This window comes from Phyllopteryx taeniolatus, chromosome 7 (assembly GCF_024500385.1).
Source record: "Phyllopteryx taeniolatus isolate TA_2022b chromosome 7, UOR_Ptae_1.2, whole genome shotgun sequence".
Lineage (NCBI taxonomy): Eukaryota > Metazoa > Chordata > Actinopteri > Syngnathiformes > Syngnathidae > Phyllopteryx > Phyllopteryx taeniolatus.
The window spans coordinates 23,451,867-23,473,443 of NC_084508.1; the positions used below are offsets into that span (position 1 = coordinate 23,451,867).

The following is a 21,577-nucleotide window of genomic DNA, read 5'->3' on the forward strand; positions in this document are numbered from 1 at the left end:
TTTTCCGACCTGCAGAAGCAATGCCTCTTAATCACTCACTCAGCACGCTCTTACACCTTTCACTGTAAATATTACTCTCTTTTTTTCTGTAGTCACATACACATATTCAGGGTTTTCTGGGGGGGGGGGTGTCAGAGAGGGGGATTCAGTATGTCAATGCTGGTTCCCGCTCTTGGAGCTCTGCCTCTCCGCCCTGCCTGTCCCCTAAGATTTTAAGGCATTACACACATATCACATACATATGAAACATATCACATTAAAACAAAGTGAAAGTGATAAGTTACACGTTATAACGTGATTAATTTCACGTTAGAACGTGAAAAGTTTCACGTTATAAAGTGAAACGAATTACATTATAACGTAAAACTTTTCACGTTATAATATGAAATTTTTCCCGTTAGAACTTGTAATTTATCACATTATAACGTGAAACATATCACGTTATAACATGAAACGTATCATGTTATAACGTGATAGTGAACTTTTTTTGTTGTTGGTGCGGCAGCAATACGCTTCCGTAAATTTACACTACGCATTAATATGCCGTCTACAAATTTGTATCATCACCATAGTAACCGAGGTGGGCGTGCTTTAGCCGGACGGAGCTGCGCGCGCTCGTTTACTAGCAGTATTCCGTTCTCTTCAGTACATAGTAATGTTACTATTATACGTATTAAGATATGTAGCCTGAGACATTTAAAATTTTCCAAAGCGCGGAAAGGTGACAGACAGAGCTGACAAGGACGAGGACGTGCTATGACGTAGTACGTAAATTCTGCGTCATCACAGAAACTCCGCCCATGGAACGTTTTGCTCATCGCTTTTTTTTTTTTTTTTTTGGTGTTCACGGAGTTTTATCGTGGATGTTTTCTCCATTTTGTAAAAATACGTAAAATTTTGCGCGTGCGTGATTTAGCACATCACACAACTTGGCATTGAACGCCTAGCAAGTCGGCCGCATCTGGTGTGCTACATCGTAGCAAAGCTGGCTCAGCTTTCCCCACAACGATGGCCATTTGTGTGGAGGAGGTGTCCGCGTCCCTCGTGCGGGAATATCTGAGCAGAAAGGTACGTTCGCTCCGTCCAGGCGATAAACAAACAAAACAAAACAGTTCTACACTACCAGTAGCCACGAACGGTAGCCATGCAAAAGAGTTGTGATGCTAGTTGAAGTCTGTGTTCGCTTGCTGCTCTCAACTAGATCCCGTTTTCTATCTGTCATAAAATATTACTGTTAATTGAATAGGCACTAGTATCCGCATTGCCAATGTAAATAATAAATAACGTTTTTGTCAAAGGTTATGGCTATGTAGATGCTGTCAACTGTTCATTTCACATTGATCTGTCCAGTTTACCATACCATTGTTTACTAGCCTTTGAGCCAAGGCTCAATCTCATGGCACACCACCCAACAACAATGTCACCAAAAGCATTTACCCAATCCTGAAATCATACTGAGCTCCTCTCAATCACACATTTCTTTACAAAGTATGAAATCAGGGCCTCAAAAGTTCAACACAAAGTTGATACTTGCAGGAAATATAGTCACACGGAGATCTTCAACAGCTCTGTGTATTTGTCTTGTCGTACTTATTATGGCAGTCATGCTGACAGGTAAATACACAGGTCAATTGTACCTTCTGCCATCAAGAGCAATTATTTGTTCGGCCTGGCGTGTCATAAAAGATGTGTTTAAAATCCAAGCTATGAGTTTTCCCCTTCAGTGTGGGCCAGACGATCAACTAGCACATCTACAAAGAGATCCTGCGGCGATTGCAACATTCTGTGTGCGCGAAGTTGTGAGAGTTGTGGTACGACAACTTGTGGCTGCTTCACCATAACAACACACTTGCTCACAACATCCTCAGCATCTGACAGTTCCTGGCCGAGAAGAACATTGCCGTTCTGGAGCAAGCTCCCTGGCTCTGTGTGATTTTCCCCCATTCCCTCTTTTCCAAGCTCAAGGGGATCATCAAGCGGATCCGTTTTGAAGACGTGGACAGCATCAAGAAGGCCGTGACGACGGAGCTATGGAAGATCCCAGAAGAACTGTTCCCGGAGAGTATGAAGGTCTGGCATCGAAAGCTGAAAGGGGAAAACCTTTTTTTGTTCTTTGGAGTTTGGATTTGAACTATATCTTTTGTGACACCAGTCGTGTAATTTTTCTGACACACCTACTCGTATCCTGACTTACGAGTGCTCCAATTTACAAGTTTTTGGAGTTATGAGCCGTTGCTTGGTTAATTTTGTGAGCCAAAATTTGAGTTTTGAGTGATCGTCAGAAACGGAAGTGAAAACAAAAGGAAAGCAGCAGTCGCCAATGCACTTACAGGGTGATTAATTGAAATTTGATCATGATTTTGGCTACTCATGATCATAAAAACATTATAGTCGAAGAAAAATGATTAAAATGCTGAACGTTCCTGCGTGGTAAAAGCACCCTAAATGTACTTTTGTTGCTTGCAGCAAGCGTGTGACTTATTTGATTCTGCCCTCCCTGAGCGTGCTTTAAGCTGTTTATTCATAGCCCGGTTGGCCTTCACTGTAAAACTAAACACACAACAAAAATATTTACACCCATTGTATATTTAAATATTTGTTTTAGAAACATTGTCAGCTAATTGCTAACACTCACTGTAAAACCCTGTTGACGGGGTAACAGAAATTATCATAAGTTGTCATGGGAGGGATTTACTATCAAATAATGAATATTCACTCACAAACACTGTAGTAACACACACAGACAGGTAATATAACAATACTCACAGGCATACAGTAAATTCTTCCTAAACTGTGAAAAATGAGCTATAGTAATGAAGTTCAATCGTGACTTTCTTCTCCTCCTCATGTCAATGTGTATCACCACACTGCCCCTAAGAGGCCAAGGCGTGCACTGCAGGAAAAGCAGGTGTTTATTGTTATTGATATTATTTTAATGTACTATTTTACTTAATTTTCTGGTTGTTCTTTTAAGTTATTTTTAAAAGTTTTGGTAATTAAATAAATAGAGAGTTTTGAAATCAACGAATCATCTTGTTTATTAATTGTGTTTCAATATCAGTCAAAATAATTGTGATTTTTTTTTTTTTTTTTTTTTTTTCGATAATCGCCCAGCTGGGCGAACAGGACAAACAGTCAAACACACAAAGACAAAATGAAAACTCTTGTAAGGAGCATGGAGGAGACGCTCACACTCGCCAACCCGACATAATTCACCCACTAGGACTAGGCCATGCCCTCTCAAGGCTCACATACACGCATGAATGTAGTGTTCTGTGTGTGACCTTCGGCATTACACTTTAGAAAAGCAGTTAATTTCGTTACGTTCTGTTTTTTTTTTTTTATTATGTTTTTATATTGAGCTACATCACTATTTTTCTTGAATCAAAACGTAATCAAATAATATGTAGAATATTTGGGAGCTTGTATGGATCGGTGTAATAGCATTTCAATTAATTTCAGTAGGGAAAAGTTTTTTGATTTACTGGTACATATAAATTAAGTTTACAGCTTTGTCACGGAACAAATTAAATTTGTAAGTCAAAGTACAACTGTACTTTATTTGTAGTCAATAAATAGGATAATTTCCCACGGCACACCTGATGAGCTCTCATGCAGAATCTTGCCCACCATGTCCAGAGGAACAGTGGTTGGGAATCATTGCTCTATATACATCAGCAGTCAATCCTGATGTTCAGCTGTAACGGTATACATATCATCAACGCTCAGGGACTCAAGAGGACGATTGCCTGCATGGATGATGAGCGTCCACGCACACAGTCCAGCATCAACAACAGATCCCACTTGAGACAAGTCCTGCACATTGAGGATCTGTATAGGGCAAATAAGGTAAAGAAAGCAAAGCAAAAGTATTTTTATAGCGCAATTCATACACAAGGTAACTCAATGTGCTTTACATGATTAAAGCCCCCAGTAGGTATATAGCGCCGGGGTGTGCATTGTGGAAGACCGGTCTGGACTGCAGGCAGGCCAGTCTAGTACCCATACTCTTTTTCTACAAAGCCACGCTGCTGTAACGTGCAGAATGTGGTTTAGCATTGTCTTGGTGAAATAAGCAGGGGCGTCCCTGAAAAAGACGTTGCTTGGATGGCAGCATATGTTTCTCCAAAACCTTTCAGCATTAATGGTGCCTTCACAGATGTGTAAGTTACCCATGCCATTGACCCCCATGCCATTGGCACTAACACAGCCCCATGTTTAACACAACGTCCCAACTTCATTGAAATTGGGGTTGTACATATCAAACATTAATGAGAAATCCATCCGCCTCAAATGCCAGATGTACAAGACCAACTAGAATAGCTTGAAAAGGGGCATTCTGGGCATTTTCAACCCATATTTTCTTGTAAACCCGATAAAAGGACATCAAAGATTAGTAAAAAAAAATAAAAATAATAATAATAATGGCATCTGACCTTTAAAGTGTAAACTGCTAGGTTTACATAAATCCCCATATCTGATGCCTCTAATTGCAAAATACAGGTTGAATTCATTTGAATCGTTTTACCATCATTACCATCTAATGACATTTGTGTCACTACAGGTTCATAATTCACCTCTGAGGACTTTACTGGAGATCATTGTCAAGTATCACATTGAAGGTCACAAAGATGATAACATGGCCTGTAAAAGTGATGAAAATGATTCTCTGCAGTCTGCTTTTGTAATCAGCTCACTCCGTCTTTCTCCTGCAAAAACTCCATCGGAAATCAACGAAAGTGACTCAGGACACAGCACACTGTCCTTTGTTTCTGGTGACCGCCTCAAATTAAGGTAGTCCATAACCAAGTTTCTTACAAACTTATGTTTTGTTTGCCTGAAAACTAAATGGAATTTTGCTCAAAGATCACAGGACAAGGAATTCTCCACCTCTCAAATGGCAGTATTGTCACTTGATGGAGAGAGACTCATGGACCACAGTGAAACAAGATCGTGGTTATATACATCAGTGGATGAAAACGGCCACTCTAAGATGACGTCTATGCATGATAACGGTTGCCTTGCTGAAAAACCTGAAAAAAAGCCTCCTGTCAATGAACTAATTCAAAGAAGACAACCAAATCGGGTTAGACGTGGCATGATGGCTGGACCGATAGCCAGCACCCTTCAGGTAGCACCCAGTTGGACAAAAGCAGTCGCCTTTTCTCATGGCGACAGCTTGATCATGATCTTCTTTTATTATTGTGTCTTAGGAGTCAACCAAACAAAGGCAGAGTCGAAAAGTGGGCACGCCTCAGATGCTATTCAGGAAAGAAGAAGAGGAGCATCGGCAGTCTCGGGATGAACTGTCAGGGAACAGTTTACAACAAAAAGTCTTAGAGAAATCCCCAAGCAGTGCTATAGAGAAATTGAAGAACTTGGAGAAAGAGGGACAAGGCAGAAATGACAGAAAAATGTAAACCCGTTCAACTAAATTGCATGGAGTCAAACTATTTTTGTGCTCATAATTCTGTCCTTTCTCTTAGAATTGAGTCCAAGATGCAGCCAAATATGATATTGTCTGAGATGGTGTTAGGTAAGTTTTTTATTCCTCCGCATCTTTTTCAGGGACAGCACATAGGTTTAACGGTTAGAAAGTCTGCCTCACAAATGAGAAGTTCTGATTCAAATCTTGGCTCTGGTCTTCCTGTGTGGAGTATGAATGTTCTTCCCAAGCTTGTGTGTGTTTTATTCAGTACAATGGTGCCTTAAGGTATTAGTTTAATTTGTTCCCTGACCACGCTTGTAACTCAAAACACTTGTATCTCAAATCGTCTTTCCCAATTGGAATGAATGGAAATGCTATTAATCGGTGCCTCACAAAAAAACTATTGTTTCTTTTAATAAGAAAAATAGCAATGGGTATAATAATATTATATTTTATTAAAAAAAATCATACATTACTGACAATTAAATAAATAAAACAAATAGTTTTTGCACAATTTTGTTTATTCAATGGACATTGTGCTGTTCCTTCTGGTGTGGACACCTTGCTTCCTGTGGGCAGTATAATACAGACATAAGGATGTACATGGAGAGGGAGGGGGCGATCACAACTCCTCATTAAGGTGCAGTAATTATAGTCTTTCTTTGCAGAGAATAAAGAATATATGCCTGTGAATATTGTTATATTATCTGTTTAAGTGTTGCTCCACTATGTGTTCAAATATTCATTCCTTAAAGGGTTATAACACCGCAATACTGCTGCTATCCGTAAGTCTGTCTGTGGCGTTTTTCTATGTTTGTTAGCATTAAGCTCGCAGATAATTCTAAGGGAAAGTTATGTGGTGGTTTTAAATACACAAACTGTCATTCTCAAACTCCAGTTGGGAATGACAATAAACACCTTGAAGCCTCTTTTTTGAAGAGTTGATCTGCCAAAATGTTGCTTGATTTGAAGTGAGTTGAGTTTATTGCCACTAAACAGTGCCCTTATCTAAAATTTTCTCTCAAGTCAAACCAGAACGTTGGCCGAACGAAGGCTCGTATCTCAAAAGGCTCGTAAGTCGGGTCACTCGTATCTCATGGCACCACTGTACTCCAGCTTCCTCTCTCATTTGAAAAACATACACGTAAGGGTACCGTATTTTCAGGACCATAAGGCGCACCGTATTAAAAGGCGCAGTCTCAGTTACGGGGTCCATTTCTGCATTTAACGCATCCATAAGGCGCACCGCATTATTGGGCGCAGGCATGGTAAAACATACGCTATCTTAAAACATACGGTAGCATGCATGCACGCTAAAACAATCTTTTTAAAAAGGCAGCGGGAGCCAAACTGAGTTGGGTTGCACTTTATTGAAGTATTTAACAATGTACTCATGTTATTTTTTGATCAATCCTCATCCACAAATTCATCAAAGTCCTCATGTTCTGTATCCGAAATGAACAGCTGGGGAAGTTCTCCATCAAACACGCCAGGTTCGAGTCAGTCTCGTTGCCGTGCGGCTCCTCAGAAACGATGCCCGGTATTTACAAAAGCTCGAACAACAGTGCAAGCAGACACGTTAGCCAAGGCATCCACAATCCATTCACATATGGTGGCGTAACTCGCCCGGCGTTGCCTCCCAGTCTTAGTAAAGCTGTGTTCTCCATCTGTCATCCATCACGCCCACGCCAGCTTTTCCTTGTAATCCGCCGGAAGTTGCTGCGCCACGTTAGTCCTTGCCCGGATGGATAAATGGCACCATTTCATAAAACGAAAGCACCAAGACGGACCTCCTTGAAAATGTTCGATTTCCATTTCTTCTGCATGCATTATTCCCTCAGTCGAATGGTGACTGTAGATACGCTTCTCCCGGCTGTTGTTTGCTCATTAATCCATTGCTCGAGTTGGTCTTCCAACTCAGGCCACCTCGCCTTGTTTCCGCGGAAACTCAGCTTCGTCTTCTTGACTTGGCGAAGCTCGTTTTCCTGCTTCCTCCACTTGCGAACCATGGATTCGTTGATCTTGAATTCTCTCGCGGTTGCTCGATTCCCATGTTCCTCCGCGTAACTGACAGCTTGCAGTTTAAACTGTGCTTCATAAGCGTGTCTTTTCGAAGGTGCCATTTTCGGGGGTCCTTAGCCAAACCGTTTTGCACAATGCACACCCCGGCGCTATATACCTACTGGGGGCGTGGCTTTAGCGTCATCCTTCACACACCCTTCCCCCTATACGTCCGCATGCTGTCTTCAGCCACATCCGCTTTCCTCTGTATAAGCAGCATGTCGGCAGGAATTGCTCCCAGTCAGTCAAGCGGTCAAAAAAAAAAAAAAGTTAAGCGGAGCGCTCATCAGACAACAACATTTATAGATGTTGGAACCCGGTGCACACATAAGGCGTGCCGCATTATAAGGCGCCCCGTCCATTTTGGAGAAAATGTATGACTTTTAAGTGTGCTTTATGGTTGTGAAAATACGGTAATTGAAGACTCCTAGTTGTCCACTGGTGTTCGTGTGACTGGTTGTATATGAGTCCTGCGATTGGCTGGCGAGCAGTCCAGGATGTACCCCTATTGAGGGCAAGTGCTATAGAAATTGGATGGATGGATAAATCCTCTTGAAACACTTTTTCAGCAGCCATAGCTGACGGTGCGTGTTAATTTATTTTATTTTCAGATGACATTGACGATGAGCTGCCAGAAATCTCGAAAATGTCCTTCGAGAACACCGCAACTGCAGGGAGCAGCCACACAGCACGCCCAATGGACCAACACACCGCCCGCCCAATGGACCAACACACCGCCCGCCCAATGGACCAACACACCGTCCGCCCAATGGACCAACACACCGCCTCGGTTTTTGTTTTACACCAGTCTTTAGATAAAAGCTGGAGATATATTTGTTAATTTATTTTGTTTTTGCCTCTCCTTAGGAATTGAAATTAGTTCTCCTTGGGTCAAGTCTCAAATGTTTCACTGCTGAATGGAGAAATCAGGGTTTCACATTCTCCGAAACGCATGACCTGAGATACGGAATGGTGCAGAAAAAGGTGGCCATAATTGAGTTTGATTTTCGTTGAGTTTCGTTTTGTGCTGTGTTCTTAATATGTTGTCTTTTCTTAGGCTGGGCCTTGTGGAGTTCTAGCTTCCATCCAAGCTTTCGTTTTAAAGAAACTTCTGTTTGAAAACAAAAACAGTAGTAATGCAAGACTTCAGTATGTTGTTCTTCCCTTACATATTTTCCATTGTGTAATGTATTATGTGTAAATCACGTCTTCGACTCCTAATGCATGTCTAGCGTAAATAAGCCTGCACTCGGTAGCCACTTGACCTTTTAAACTTAGGTGTTAACAGTACAATGACCCAGAAAAGCTTGCTTTTCACTCAAATGCTGCTTTGTTCTCAGGCGTTTAAGACCAACAAATGCAACCAGAAGAAAATGTCTGGTCTTAGCTGTGGCCGAAGTACTGTGGAGGGCTGGTGAGGAAAAACAAGCCACTGTAGCAATGTAAGGGCCTACTTTTGAATCCTCTTTAATCGCACCCTGTACCTATTGTATCTCTAATGCACAGCGTAGAGTCGTCATGCTGATGGACCACCATCTCAGGCAGTGCATTGAGCTTTACATCCTGTTTTGCTTTCAAACAGAAATACGGGACGTACACTTTTCACTTCAAGCAGACACTACAAATCCGAAGGAGTCCTTGAAAAGGTATAAATATGTTTGTGACCTCAGTAACTATTTATATACAGTAGAACCTTAGAAGTCAAACACAATGACACTGGGCAATTTGTTCATTGACAAAAATTTGAATTGATGTAATCATTTCTAGTGTGAAAACTGTTACCCTCATAAAACCTTTTTTTAACTTGCAATGTTTTAAATATTTTACATTTTTATTATTTTGTGATTCACCTTTTGCAGAAGATTTACTTGATCTATATGACATTCTTAACTGTCATAAACAAGAAAAAGATGTTAATTTCTGTTCAAATCAAATTTGGAAACAATTTCTGTATTCGCCCACCTGTTTGTAGCTGGGAGGTGAGTCTTCATTCTTTCAAGTTGACTTTGCGTACATTTTGTTTATCGGCTTTTATTAACATTGATATCAACTTATTCTCACTTAGCTATAGAATACTGAACAGCCAGGACTGGACAGAGATGTGTGTACGACTGTCCTAAATTGCAGCGCTAAGTTAAATTTCTGGTTCTGTGGTCACCATCACACAAAAAAAAAGAAAAAGAAAAAGTAAAACACACATCTAATCCTTGATCCTCCTCACCAAGAATAAGAAGACTCCCAAGACAGGGCGATGAGATATATGATATATAGATGAGATAGATATGAGAGTTGTTGATCTTGTGTGAATGCAACTCAAGAGGTGTGTTTTGTTGTCGTTGTTGAGAAAATTATTTCTATTCCAAATTGTACAACTTGGGGTGCAATCACACGATTAGAAATATCTTTACATCGTCCTTCACCTTTATATTTCTTAACATGCATCCTGGGTGTTCTGATCTTAAATCGACAGGAAACATTATGCTTCAATTGGATCACACGGGGCTTAGCTTTATAAACTTAAAAGTATTGACTCATGTAATAGTCATTCATGACAGCATATGTAAAACATGAAGACATTGACTTCTTATGTTATTTGGTTTTGGAGGACAGGAAGCATAACCTCTTGTCTTTGAAAAAGATTTAATATCAGCAAATGGAGATCGATGTTCATATTTATTTGTGGAGCCAGATGTTGAAAAGTGAATGGCAAAGTTTTGGCTCAATCACCAAGGATGTCTCTTATTGCAGGTCTGAAGAGGGTCAAACATTACTCAATGGAAACATTATTATTAAAAGTTGGATTTAATATTATTGTTGTAGCTGTGTAGCCATACCTGGACAATTAGGACCTAATTTACTAAAGGTTTACACATGCAAAAGTGCTATGCGAACTGGTGTGGAAGCTGATCTTCTAAAAAGAAAAACAATTGCAGAGTGGCCGAAGCGCCTGGGTGACGTTGCTTGCCACGCGCTCAGAGAGAAATTGCGCACGCAAATTCTTCCTGCCTGATTACTCTCGCTGGTGACTCGCCCTCACACAAAAGTGTAGTTGGGTAGTTGGCTGAATGTCTCTGCGGTCAGCGACTGTCGGAAGATTTGGCCGGTCCTAGCCCATCTTGGTTTACCCCCCCTAGTGGTGAGGAGTAGGGCTTTGGCTGGGATCCAGCATCTTCGGCGGAGCAGGAAACAAGTGAAAGAACGGGCGGCACGGTGGCGACTGGTTAGAGCGTCTGCCTCACAGTTCTGAGGACCGGGGTTCAATCCCCGGCCCCGCCTGTGTGGAGTTTGCATGTTCTCCCCGTGCCTGCCTGGGTTTTCTCTGGGCACTCCGTTTTCACCCTGCCCGATGATGGATGGGATGGGCTCCAGTACGACCGCGACAATAGTGAGGAGAAGCAGCTCAGAAAATGGATGGATGAATGGATGGCTGGGAGGAAACCGGAGTGCCCGGAGAAAACCCACGCAGGCACGGGGAGAACATGCAAACCCCACACAGGCGGGGCAAGGGATTGAACCCCTGTCCTCAGAATTGTGAGGCAGACGCTCTAACCAGTCCACAGAAAAAGGTCTTTGTTGGAGAAGCCATTTGAGAATGGCCTGGAAGAGGACTTTGAACCAGTTTATGGCTCAGTTGATATAAACCAGGTTTCCTGTGTCTTGTGGAAACAGACCAGCTGGTTGTGGGTCAGGAGGCAGGAATGCAAAGGTCAACAGCTCTTGGGGAGTGCCGTTGACAAATGTGCTTCATAGTTACATATGAAACAACCCTCATGCGCAGCCAATCAAATTGCACATAAAACTTCACAAGCGTTAATATTGGTGACAACACAGAAGTAAACAATAATACATGAATTATATGAATATTAAACATTACATAGCATTTAGTTGGCCCAAAACAGCCCCACCATTGATTCAAATAAGGGTAATCTCCACATTACTCCACAGTCAGCATTTATTTATCTTATTTAATGACACAATGAAATTAACTATATTTAGACTATATTTAATTTTCTATTCTTTCACTGTAGCTAAGATTTAGAGCAGGTATTGTTTTTTCTGTGTGTCCATTTGTGTTGTTTGAGCCGATGTGGGTGTGTCTAGATCATGAATCTGTGTATCTCGATAACGTGAAGCTCACATTGATGGGATGAATCTGATTTGTGCTTTTTTGCGCTGCACTTGCTTTTGCAGATGTTCCATCTTTAGATATCTTTTTATATGCTGTTCTGGATTTCTTAAATTCAGCTAGCTTTTCTCTAAGGTCCTTTGACAGTTTTTTTGCTTTCCCCATGATTCAGTATCAAGCAAAGTCAGTGCATCACTGGATGAAATGTGCTGTGGTCTCTCATGAGCTCAGAAACTCATTGAGTCTTTATACACAGCCACTAATTACAATCAAGTCCAAGTGTGGAAACTTACCCTTAACAGCCATTTAAACCGATGTGTGTCAACATGTGTGTATATTCCCTGAATAAAAGAGAGGTTTTCTGCATGTTCATTAATATGATCCCCATAAATTGCCAACATTTTAGAAATTACAACTCTATGTATAACATTCTCAGGAATACAATTTTAATCAGAGGCACCTGAAAATGTCAGTGGAAAAAAACAATACGGACTCAACATTTTCCCCACATTAACAGATAAATTATGGGCAACTCATAATCTTATTCAACATTAAAGACCAACTTGACTAAGAAAATCAAATTCCAACATCTTTAAAATGGCCTTTTCATTAACAAGATTTTCTGAAAAGTATTTTACGTCTTATCTCTCACTTTGGTAAAAAATCGATACATTTTTCCTTAAACACAAGATTTTAAAATATTTACATATTTATACTTCTAAAGCAGTTGTGCCTCCCATGAAGTCCTGTGAAGCGTTGAAAAACACTGGTCTATAGTTATAATATTGGGCCACCATGCAAGGCTCATGTTGTGCATGACACGTCAGCACTAACTTGGTGAATTAACTTGATTTAAATGACAGTACTGTATCGAAAAATAACTGTTTTAAGATACATATGACGGTGTAGTGGTACACTCGCCTGACTTTGGTGCGGGCAGCGTGGGCTCGCTTCCCACTCAGTGACGATGTGAATGTGAGTGTGAATGGTTGTCCGTGTCTATATGTGCCCTCCAACTGACTGGCAACCAGTTCAGGGTGTAGTCCGCCTTTCGCCCGAAGTCTGCTGGGATGGGCTCCAGTGCCCAGCGACCCTGAGCAGGATAGGCGGTGTTGAGAATGGAAGGATGGAAGATACATATGATGATTTCTTTTTGTACATATACAAATTAGCTTGTATTTTTAATCTGATGACCATATCTTTGTGGTTTAAAAATTCTCTGTGAAGTTGCCTTTGCAAATCAAAATGAAATTATACTCCATGACCAATGAAGACAAGGGGTATAGAAAATGGATGGATGAAACTATAGGGGGAGCATGGGAGAACTTTTGCTTTAACATGGTTTCTACCGTGTGTTTACTTTTAATGGGCATCTGTTCTTTCTCTCTGTTTTGTTAGATAAGCTGTTTTACAGTGGACAGTATCAAAGACCTGCAGTTGCTACTGGAGCAACACATTGAGCAGGTGAGAGATATCCCGTTTTGTCTCCCTTAACTCAATTCACCTTTCCAATTAAAGGGACTATATGCCCTTTTTTCACAATTTAAAACAATTCCCAGGTGTCTTCCTAAAAGTAAAAGATCCCTGACATTCTTCCATCAAAATACACAGCAAATAAAGAATTACAGCAAAGTTGTAATCCTTTGGTTCACATCACACAGTTTTGGGGGGCAGGCACGGGGAGAACATGCAAACTCCACACAGGCGGGGCCGGGAGAACCCCGGTCCTCAGAACTGTGAGGCTGACACTCTAACCAGTCGACCACCGTGCCCCAACTTACCCAATAATGTTATAATCATAATCTTCTTTTTCTTCTTCTAATGGGAAGACACAGAATGTGGCAGATATAAACAAGCCCAATTGTTACATTACAGTGGAGCGGAATTGCAAAATGGCTCACTCATAAACACATTTTCAGAAATACTGTTGGTTAATAAAAGATGAACTTGTTTTTTTAACTTCACACTTCAAAGGTGGGCAGGCTGTCCAGAGACCGAATTATTTGTGCACAAGTACTTAAAAGATCATTTGTCCATAATGTGTCCACTTCAAATATACTTATGTTCTGTTATTACTGTGTATTATTCATACAGTTTGAGACAGGGGAGCTGGGATGTCTGTTGCTGACCATATCTGCCGTCTTGTCTCGTTCAATTGATAAGTATGGAAAGGCCAACGTGCATACATTTAGAGTATAAAAGACACCTCTTTGTATAAAAGTGTCCGTTTTAATATATATATTTTTTAATGAAATGTGTTTTTCTTTTGTCAGAATGAGAGAGGATATGGATGTGGCTGCCACTGCACTCATTGGAGCTCATGGCTACTGTACTCAGGTATGACAAACTATTAGGAGGTTTAGTGAATTTATACATTCATTATATATTGTTTTATTGCATCCCTACTCTAAATTTGGACTTCTAAAATCTTTATTGCCTAGTAACTCTTTCAATGGGCAAATAGCATCTTGCAAATATATTGGTGTTTATTTTGTAGACCAAATAATATGGTGCAACAAACAGATTTGTGTGTAGGTCACGAAAGGCGATTGACATATTCAGTGGGGAAAAGAATTGTTTCATCCCCTGCTGAATTTTTAAGTTTGCTCACTTAAAAAAAGTACAGTCACTATTTGTATGGTTATTTATTATGGTAACAGAAAGAATATGTCTGTTATGCGCAAATAACACATAAACATAAAATGTTGTGCATTTTATTGAGTGAAATTATTTGATCCCTAAGCAAAAGTTAGTACAGTACATGCTTGAGAAATCCTTATAGGCAAGCACAGCAATAAGATTTTGTAGTTTGTCACAAGGTTTTCACAGAGCTCAAGAAGGATTTTGGCCTACTACTATTTACAGAAAGTCTCTAAATCCTTCAACTTACTTGGCCGACGTTGGAAAACTCAAAGCTTCAACTCCCGAAATATAGGTTTTCTATTGGGTTGAGGTCTGGAGTCTGACTAGGCCACTCCACTTTTTAATGCTCCTTTTTGAGACACTCTGTTGTTGCACTGCCAGTACTGTATGTTTTAGGTCACTCTCATGCCATAAGACCCAACCATGGCCCACATTCAGTGTTCTTGCTAAGGAAAGGTTTTCATCCAGGATTTTATAGTACAAGGCTCTGTTCATTTGACTCCCAATGCGGTGAAATTGCCCTGCAGCCTTGGCAGAAAAACAGCCCCAAAACAATGTTTCCACCTTCATCCCTTAATGCGGGGATAGTGTTCTATGAGTCATACTCCATTTTTGTTCTTTCTCCAAACACGATGTTTAACAACTTTGGTCTCATCCGACCATCCAAGCCTTCTGACTTTCAGCCCGGCTTAAGACTCATCATCTGTTTTATCCATCCATCCATTTTCTGAGCCGCTTCTCCTCACTAGGGTCGCGGGTGTGCTGGAGCCTATCCCAGCTGTCATCGGGCAGGAGGCGGGGTACACCCTGAACTGGTTGCCAGCCAATCGCAGGGCACATACAAACAAACAACCATTCGCACTCACATTCACACCTCCGGGCAATTTAGAGTCTCCAATTAATGCATGTTTTTGGGATGTGGGAGGAAAGCGGAGTGCCCGGAGAAAACCCACGCAGGCACGGGGAGAACATGCAAACTCCACACAGGCGGGGCCTGTGTGGAGATTGAACCCCGGTCCTCAGAACTGTGAGGCTGACGCTCTAACTGTTTTAGTGTTTTTTAAAATAGTTTTTCCGTTTTCTGTTTTACTGTAATTCTTTTTACTTCTTTAAATTGGATTCATATCTGTGTACAGCACCTTGTTTTCAGCTGTGGTTGTATTTAAAGTACTTTATAAAGTTGAGGTGAAATGTTCATTGACAAACTCAGTGGTCCTGTACTTGTCCACATCTTATAACTTTTATATCGTTTTATAAATGACTTTATGACTTATATTCTGTCTGTTATCACAATGAATGAACAACCATACAAATTTGAGACTTAGTGCATTAATTTACTAATTCAGCATTGGATCCAAAAAATTATTACCTTAACTGTATTTTTGCCATATCTAACAAACAAAACTACAACAAACTTTTTTGCACCACATATACTACTATACAGTATTTTTTTCTCAATCAAGCTGCTGTCACGTACAGTACATTCCCCTGCGAGGGACCATTGAAGTCCCATTTCTAGTTTGACTATTTACCTTTGTGTTTTGTGTTTTGCTAGGAGCTTGTCAACCTGTTGCTGGTGGGACGGGCAGTTTCTAACGTCTTTGATGGCGACGTGGAGCTGGACTCTGGCAACGGCAAATCTACACTGCTTATGGGAATCAAAGCTCATTGTAACATTGGCCTTCTGTCTCTGTTCGAACATTATAACGTCTTTAAGGTGAGCCACATTCACTCAACCACTGCCTGTCACAACAAAGTCCTGAACATTACAGTGAGATTCAAAATGTAGTTGTATGGAGAAATGTTCCCTTGACATTTGAGAATCTTACAACTCACCACTTTCCCTTTTTTTTTTCCACTTTCAGTTATAAAACTCGAAATATTTTCCCTATCATGAGCGTGTTGAAAGAAAGATATGATATAGTGGCCAGTTATTGTTGGCTCACTGTAATCAAGCAATGAACGATGCCAGAATGCGGTTTGAGATAACATAAGATATTTCAATTACTGTAATCACGTCTGTGATTGCCGTAATCTTCACATAAAAGGTTTCATAAGAGCAGCACTTTTCAAACATAACGTACTCATCTTGATCTATCTGGCTGTGTCTTGTCTATTTTCTTCCAGGTTGGAGACTATCTCAAGAACCCCCTTTTCCCTATCTGGGTTGTGTGCAGTGAAAGCCACTTCAGTGTGCTGTTTGGCCTCCAGGGAGAGCTGTCAACAAATCCGGACAAGGGTCTGGAGTTTGACCTCTACTACTATGACGGACTGGCCAATCAGCAGGAAGAGATCCGCCTCACTGTCTGTGAGTAAACATCTTTTGTTTTCAAGTTGAATGTGTCTTGAGGTACAGTGGAACCCAACATATTTGTGGTTTGGCATTCGCAAATTCACCTATTCACTGATTTTTTTTTTTTTTTGCGGGGGGGGTTCTATGGCAAACTACTGTTCGTAAGTATTAGAAATACTAAGAGCCTTTTCCAAAGTGTTTTGGGATCATAGTTTGTGGTATATTTATGGTTTAAACTATTAGGCAATTAGAATTATATTCAGTTTTTAGGTGACGTCCGGTATTCGCGGATTTTCACTATTCGCAGATTTTCACTATTGCGGTTGGGCTCTGTCTCTATCCCACATCATATTTACAGAAGAATTGGGACACCTGGTTATTACAGCTTCAGGGTGTGACTATATGGTTGACAAGCCCTTTAACAACTTTAACATTTACCTCTCGGAAGACTTTCTACAAAATGTTGGCATGTATCTGAGGGAATTCTTTTTTATTTTTGAGGTCATGAGAGAGGCGAGTGCTCCTCAGCGTAGTTATTCAATACCAAATTATCCAAGCTCCCCTTTATGAGGGATTTTCATTTCTCTATTCTATTTTTTTATTCTTGAAACACCAAGTATTCTTGGATTGTGCACTGGGGCTTAACACATACAGTACTTTGTTTTCACAACAGTTTTGCGGGAGGGGGGAAAAGGTAACGTTTAATTTGTCTCTGTTTCTAGCTCTCGGCAAATCAACCGTCAGTTGTCAAAATGTGAACGCTGATTTAATTCCTCCTCTGGAGCTCTGTATTCGAACAAGGTGAGCCTCTCTTTGCATTTAAAGCAGAATACACACCTACCGGTTTTTAAAACGTGTGAGATCCATGCACCACGTGACGAGGAAAAAAATCTCTTGCAGCTCTTAGACTGTGTGGTGTACTCGAGATGACCACCACAGCACACCACACACATAACAATGTCTGTTGTAGTACCAGGACTGACCTCTTAGGGGCAGCATGGTGCCACAGGGCATCCACACTGCTGGAAACTATGGAATAAATCAAAGAGTAGTAGTAGTAGAAGAAGAAATAGAAGAAGCAAGGATAACTGCTTGTCTCGGAACTACATTGTGTTTGCAAACTCTTCACCTTGACCTTTTTGTTGTCGTGAATGCCTTGGGCGACACATTGTACAAACACTCAACAGACCCACTTGCACAAACTTTATGTTTCTTCCCAATTGGCTATTGTTCCGTTTCACAATCACAGAGTCCGTGGATAGACCGTAGTCTGTGTTGACCACTCAAATCAGGATTTGTGATTGGAAATATTTAACGCACCCCACACCACAGGATAATCTCTTCAAGACATCCGATTACCGGGCTCGACACTGGTGGTAATCCAGGGTTACATTGACTAACATCCTGATTACCTCAGTGAATTCAACTATTTTTTAAAAGCATACTTAGAGAAATGAAGTAGATAATGGATGAAGATGCACAGATAATGAAGTAGACCCGTAATGAAGTAGATTGTCAAAGCTTCAGTTTAGTTGTTGTGGAATCGTTTCAACGTCCAAAACGGCAGACAATGGAGCTGTAGGCAGAATGTGTTGTCGGATGTAAGGTCTTGAGCTAACTTGCTGTAACTTTTGTCTTTCAGGTGGAAAGATGCATTTGTGAGTTGGAATGACACAGAGCCTATTCTCTGAAGTGTTATAAAATGAACAAATATCAATACATTTTTTGTCTTATTTTGTTCTGCAGCATGGATTATTAGTGAGACTTAGTGGGGCCTGTAGTTTTCCCTTTTCTCAATGCCATGGTTATAATTCATCATATGATGAATACCATCCATCCATCCATTTACAACACCGCTTATCCTGGTTAGGGTCGCAGGTCGCTGGAGCCTATCCCAGGTGATTTTGGGCGAAAGGCGGACGACACCCTGAACTGGTCGCCAGTCAGTCACAGGACACATAGACACGGACAACCATTCACACTCACATTCACACCGTCGCTGAGTGGGAACTGAACCCACGCTGCGCGCACCAAAATCAGGCGAGTGTACCACTACACCATCAGCGACTATGATGAAAACATAACTCATAAATACTTGGATGGCATGGTTAATGAGAAGACCCCAAACAAAACAAAACCAAAAAAAAAACTCATCAAGATCTATTTCAAGTGTATTAGCGTATATCAAGCGTATTATTATTAACCTGTTGCATCAGAAGGAGCCTTATATTAAGTATTTAAATATTAAATATATACTCTGATACAAATCTACTTTAATCTGATACAAATGTACTTTTATTTTCTATTTATATAAAGTCAGTTAGCAGCTTTTAAATGTTTTATTGACCTCAGAGGCCTTTTAGCTAGTTGTTATTCTGCCCAGATAGTTGTTTATATTTTACTGTAAAATAACTGAGATGAAAAAAATTTGATAATATTGTCACATGTTCTCTTAATGTACACAAAACTGACTGACTATACTGTATGTATTGACTAAGAGTGAGAGCGAGAGATGATATAACTTTTAGAAGTATTCTAGTGTGATGATGTTCTCACTTCATTTTCACTTCATTCATTCATTCTGGAACGCATACTGTAATTAAATGATTTAATTACATAATTCTGTTTGTGCATCTCCATCAATGCGCTGTCTCCGAAAATAATCATCCATCCATCCATCCATTTTCCGTACTGCTTATCCTCACTAGGGTCGCGGGCGTCCTGGCACCTATCTCAGCTGACTCTGGGCAAGAGGCGGATATCCTGATGCAAGTGGCAATTATTCTTCACTGATATTGTTTCACATAATAGCTAAATAATAAGACACAGTAGATGAGTCACTGTTTAAAATTATTGTAACATACACCTACCAGAAACCTGTGCAATCTAATGCGATTCAGTACAAGAGTTTTATCAACACTTCTGTCTTTACAGATATAATAATGCTCAGTCTTTATTGACAGTGTCAGAGAGGGTGCAATACTATCTGTTTATTTACTGTGCTGTAAAGAGTACCAGGTATACTTTGTATATTAAGGTGTTTTTTGGAGGTGGAGTTTGGGGGGGCGCGAGGACTTTGCTTACTTTTTTTGTTCTTTTTTATTTTTTTAAAGGGGACATTTTGCCGAACCAACTTTTCTAGTATTTGGGATGTAATATTTTCTTTATGGTGCCTCAGTAAACATGTGAAATATTCATTCAAATCATTCACGCTTTCCTGAGTTCCAGGCGTTTTTCCTGCCAAGAGGCCTGAAATCAGGTGATTCGAATTTCTCGAGCTTATCTATGTCACTAGCTAAGATCTCCCTCTATCTCTCCGCTCCCAAGCCAGCGCTGTCAACATAACAAACGTGTGCTCTCACAAGTGGGTCTTCTACACGGAGGCAACCAATCAGAGGAAAGGGGGCGGTCTTTGTCAAATATGGACAAAGCAGAAACAAAACTGGGTCAAACAGAAGTAGCTGTCAGAGGGGCCTTTTCTGGACACTCGTATCTCAAAACCAAGGTGTTTTTTTTTTAATGAAATTGACACTTTTATACTAAGTCCATGTTAGAGAGTCGCTCTATGGAAGTCTAAATAGCCAAAATATGTTTTTTGTTGGCGGCACGGTGGACGACTGGTTAGAGCGTCAGCCTCACAGTTCTGAGGACCCGGGTTCAATCCCCAGCCCCGCCTGTGTGGAGTTTGCATGTTCTCCCCGTGCCTGCGTGGGTTTTCTCTGGGCACTCCGGTTTCCTCCCACATCCCAAAAACGTGCATTAATTGGAGACTCTAAATTGCCCGTCGGTGCGACCGGTTGTTTTTTTTGTATGAGCCCTGCGATTGGCTGGCAACCAGTTCAGGGTGTACCCCGCCTCCTGCCCGATGACAGCTGGGATAGGCTCCAGCACGCCCACGACCCTCGTGAGGAGAAGTGGCTCAGAAAATGGATGGATGTTTTTTGTTTTTACAAACAATTACAGTTAAAATTACATAAATTTCAACTATGGCGGCACGGTCGTGGAGTAGTTACCACATCCATCTATGTGATCTTTCTGTGTGGCGTTTTCATGTTCTTCCCATGCTTGCATGAGTTTTCTCCAGGTATTCTGGCATTCTCCCACATTTCCAAAACATGCTTTTTAGTTTAACTTGAGACTAAATTATCTTTAGCTGTGAATGTAAGTAATATGAATGGTCGTTTTTCCATATGTGCGGTGTACCCTGGCGGTGTACCCTGGCTCTCCCATGAAGTCAGCTGGGATAGGCTTCAGGTCACCGGCCACCCTAATGAGGTTAAATTGTTTCTCATTAAATAACTGTCCTCCCAATCCTATATTAAGGAGAAGTAATGCTGTAATGCAATGCATTATAGAAATATGTTACTACAGTATATCACATTGTACAGTTTGTTTTACATAACTTTTGCTTTGTTTTGCTCTGCTGTCTGCAGCCAGGTCAGCATTGGAAATGAGAGTCTGTTTTCCATTGCCTTACCTCAATAAATGAATAAATAAGCTTTGTAGAAAATGGATTAATAAATGGATATACTTTAGTTACTTTGGGGGTAAAGGCTGTCAACAAGGGACCTCCAAAGTTGTGCGACCAGGTGCATCCCATTTTTTTTAGGTCTGACTGTAGATCCCTTCGCCAGGTGTTTTTGGGCTGACCATTCTTCAGACTCCCTTGGGGATTCCAGGTCAGGGCCTTTCTGGTAATGTTTGAAGTAAGTTTTTGAAGGCTGTGCCCAATCCACCACCATCTTTGTTTTCAAATTTTACCTGCAACTGGTGCTTGCTGTGTTTTTAGCTCAAAGCTCGTCGTTTGTGATTACCAAATAGACTGTATTTGCGTAAATAGAACGTTCAGAACATCACTTCAGGACATCAGCATTAAATGAGGAGCAGATGTGGCATCAGACACCATCTGCTAACAGCTAAACCGAAACGTTAATAAAAAAAAATACAAAAAAACAGCTGGACATAGATGATGGCAAACAGGATCAATCTACTGAGTGAACCAATAATTTGCAGAGTCCCAAGTTTC

The 21,577-nt window shown here is 40.8% G+C and overlaps 1 protein-coding gene across 3 annotated transcripts; it reads left to right on the forward strand.

The window, feature by feature from the left end:
- Positions 1-784: 784 nt before the first annotated feature.
- mindy4 (MINDY lysine 48 deubiquitinase 4) lies at positions 785-21,049 on the forward strand. Of its 3 annotated transcripts, XM_061779758.1 has the most exons (19): positions 785-1,068; positions 3,730-3,849; positions 4,565-4,794; positions 4,867-5,131; positions 5,214-5,416; positions 5,487-5,536; positions 8,101-8,279; positions 8,357-8,473; positions 8,547-8,638; positions 8,830-8,931; positions 9,072-9,135; positions 13,014-13,079; positions 13,710-13,777; positions 13,889-13,952; positions 15,814-15,975; positions 16,386-16,566; positions 17,274-17,352; positions 18,194-18,209; positions 19,260-21,049. In XM_061779758.1, exons 1-19 carry the CDS (start codon positions 1,009-1,011, stop codon positions 19,290-19,292), a joined length of 2,151 nt encoding a protein of 716 aa, XP_061635742.1. In that variant the 5' UTR covers positions 785-1,008; the 3' UTR covers positions 19,293-21,049. The 3 variants fall into 3 exon arrangements, with proteins under 3 accessions (XP_061635742.1, XP_061635743.1, XP_061635741.1); XM_061779757.1 differs by lacking the exon at positions 19,260-21,049 and having other exon boundaries at positions 786-1,068; positions 18,194-18,270; XM_061779759.1 differs by lacking the exons at positions 3,730-3,849; positions 19,260-21,049 and having other exon boundaries at positions 18,194-18,270.
- The last annotated feature ends 528 nt before the right edge of the window (positions 21,050-21,577 follow it).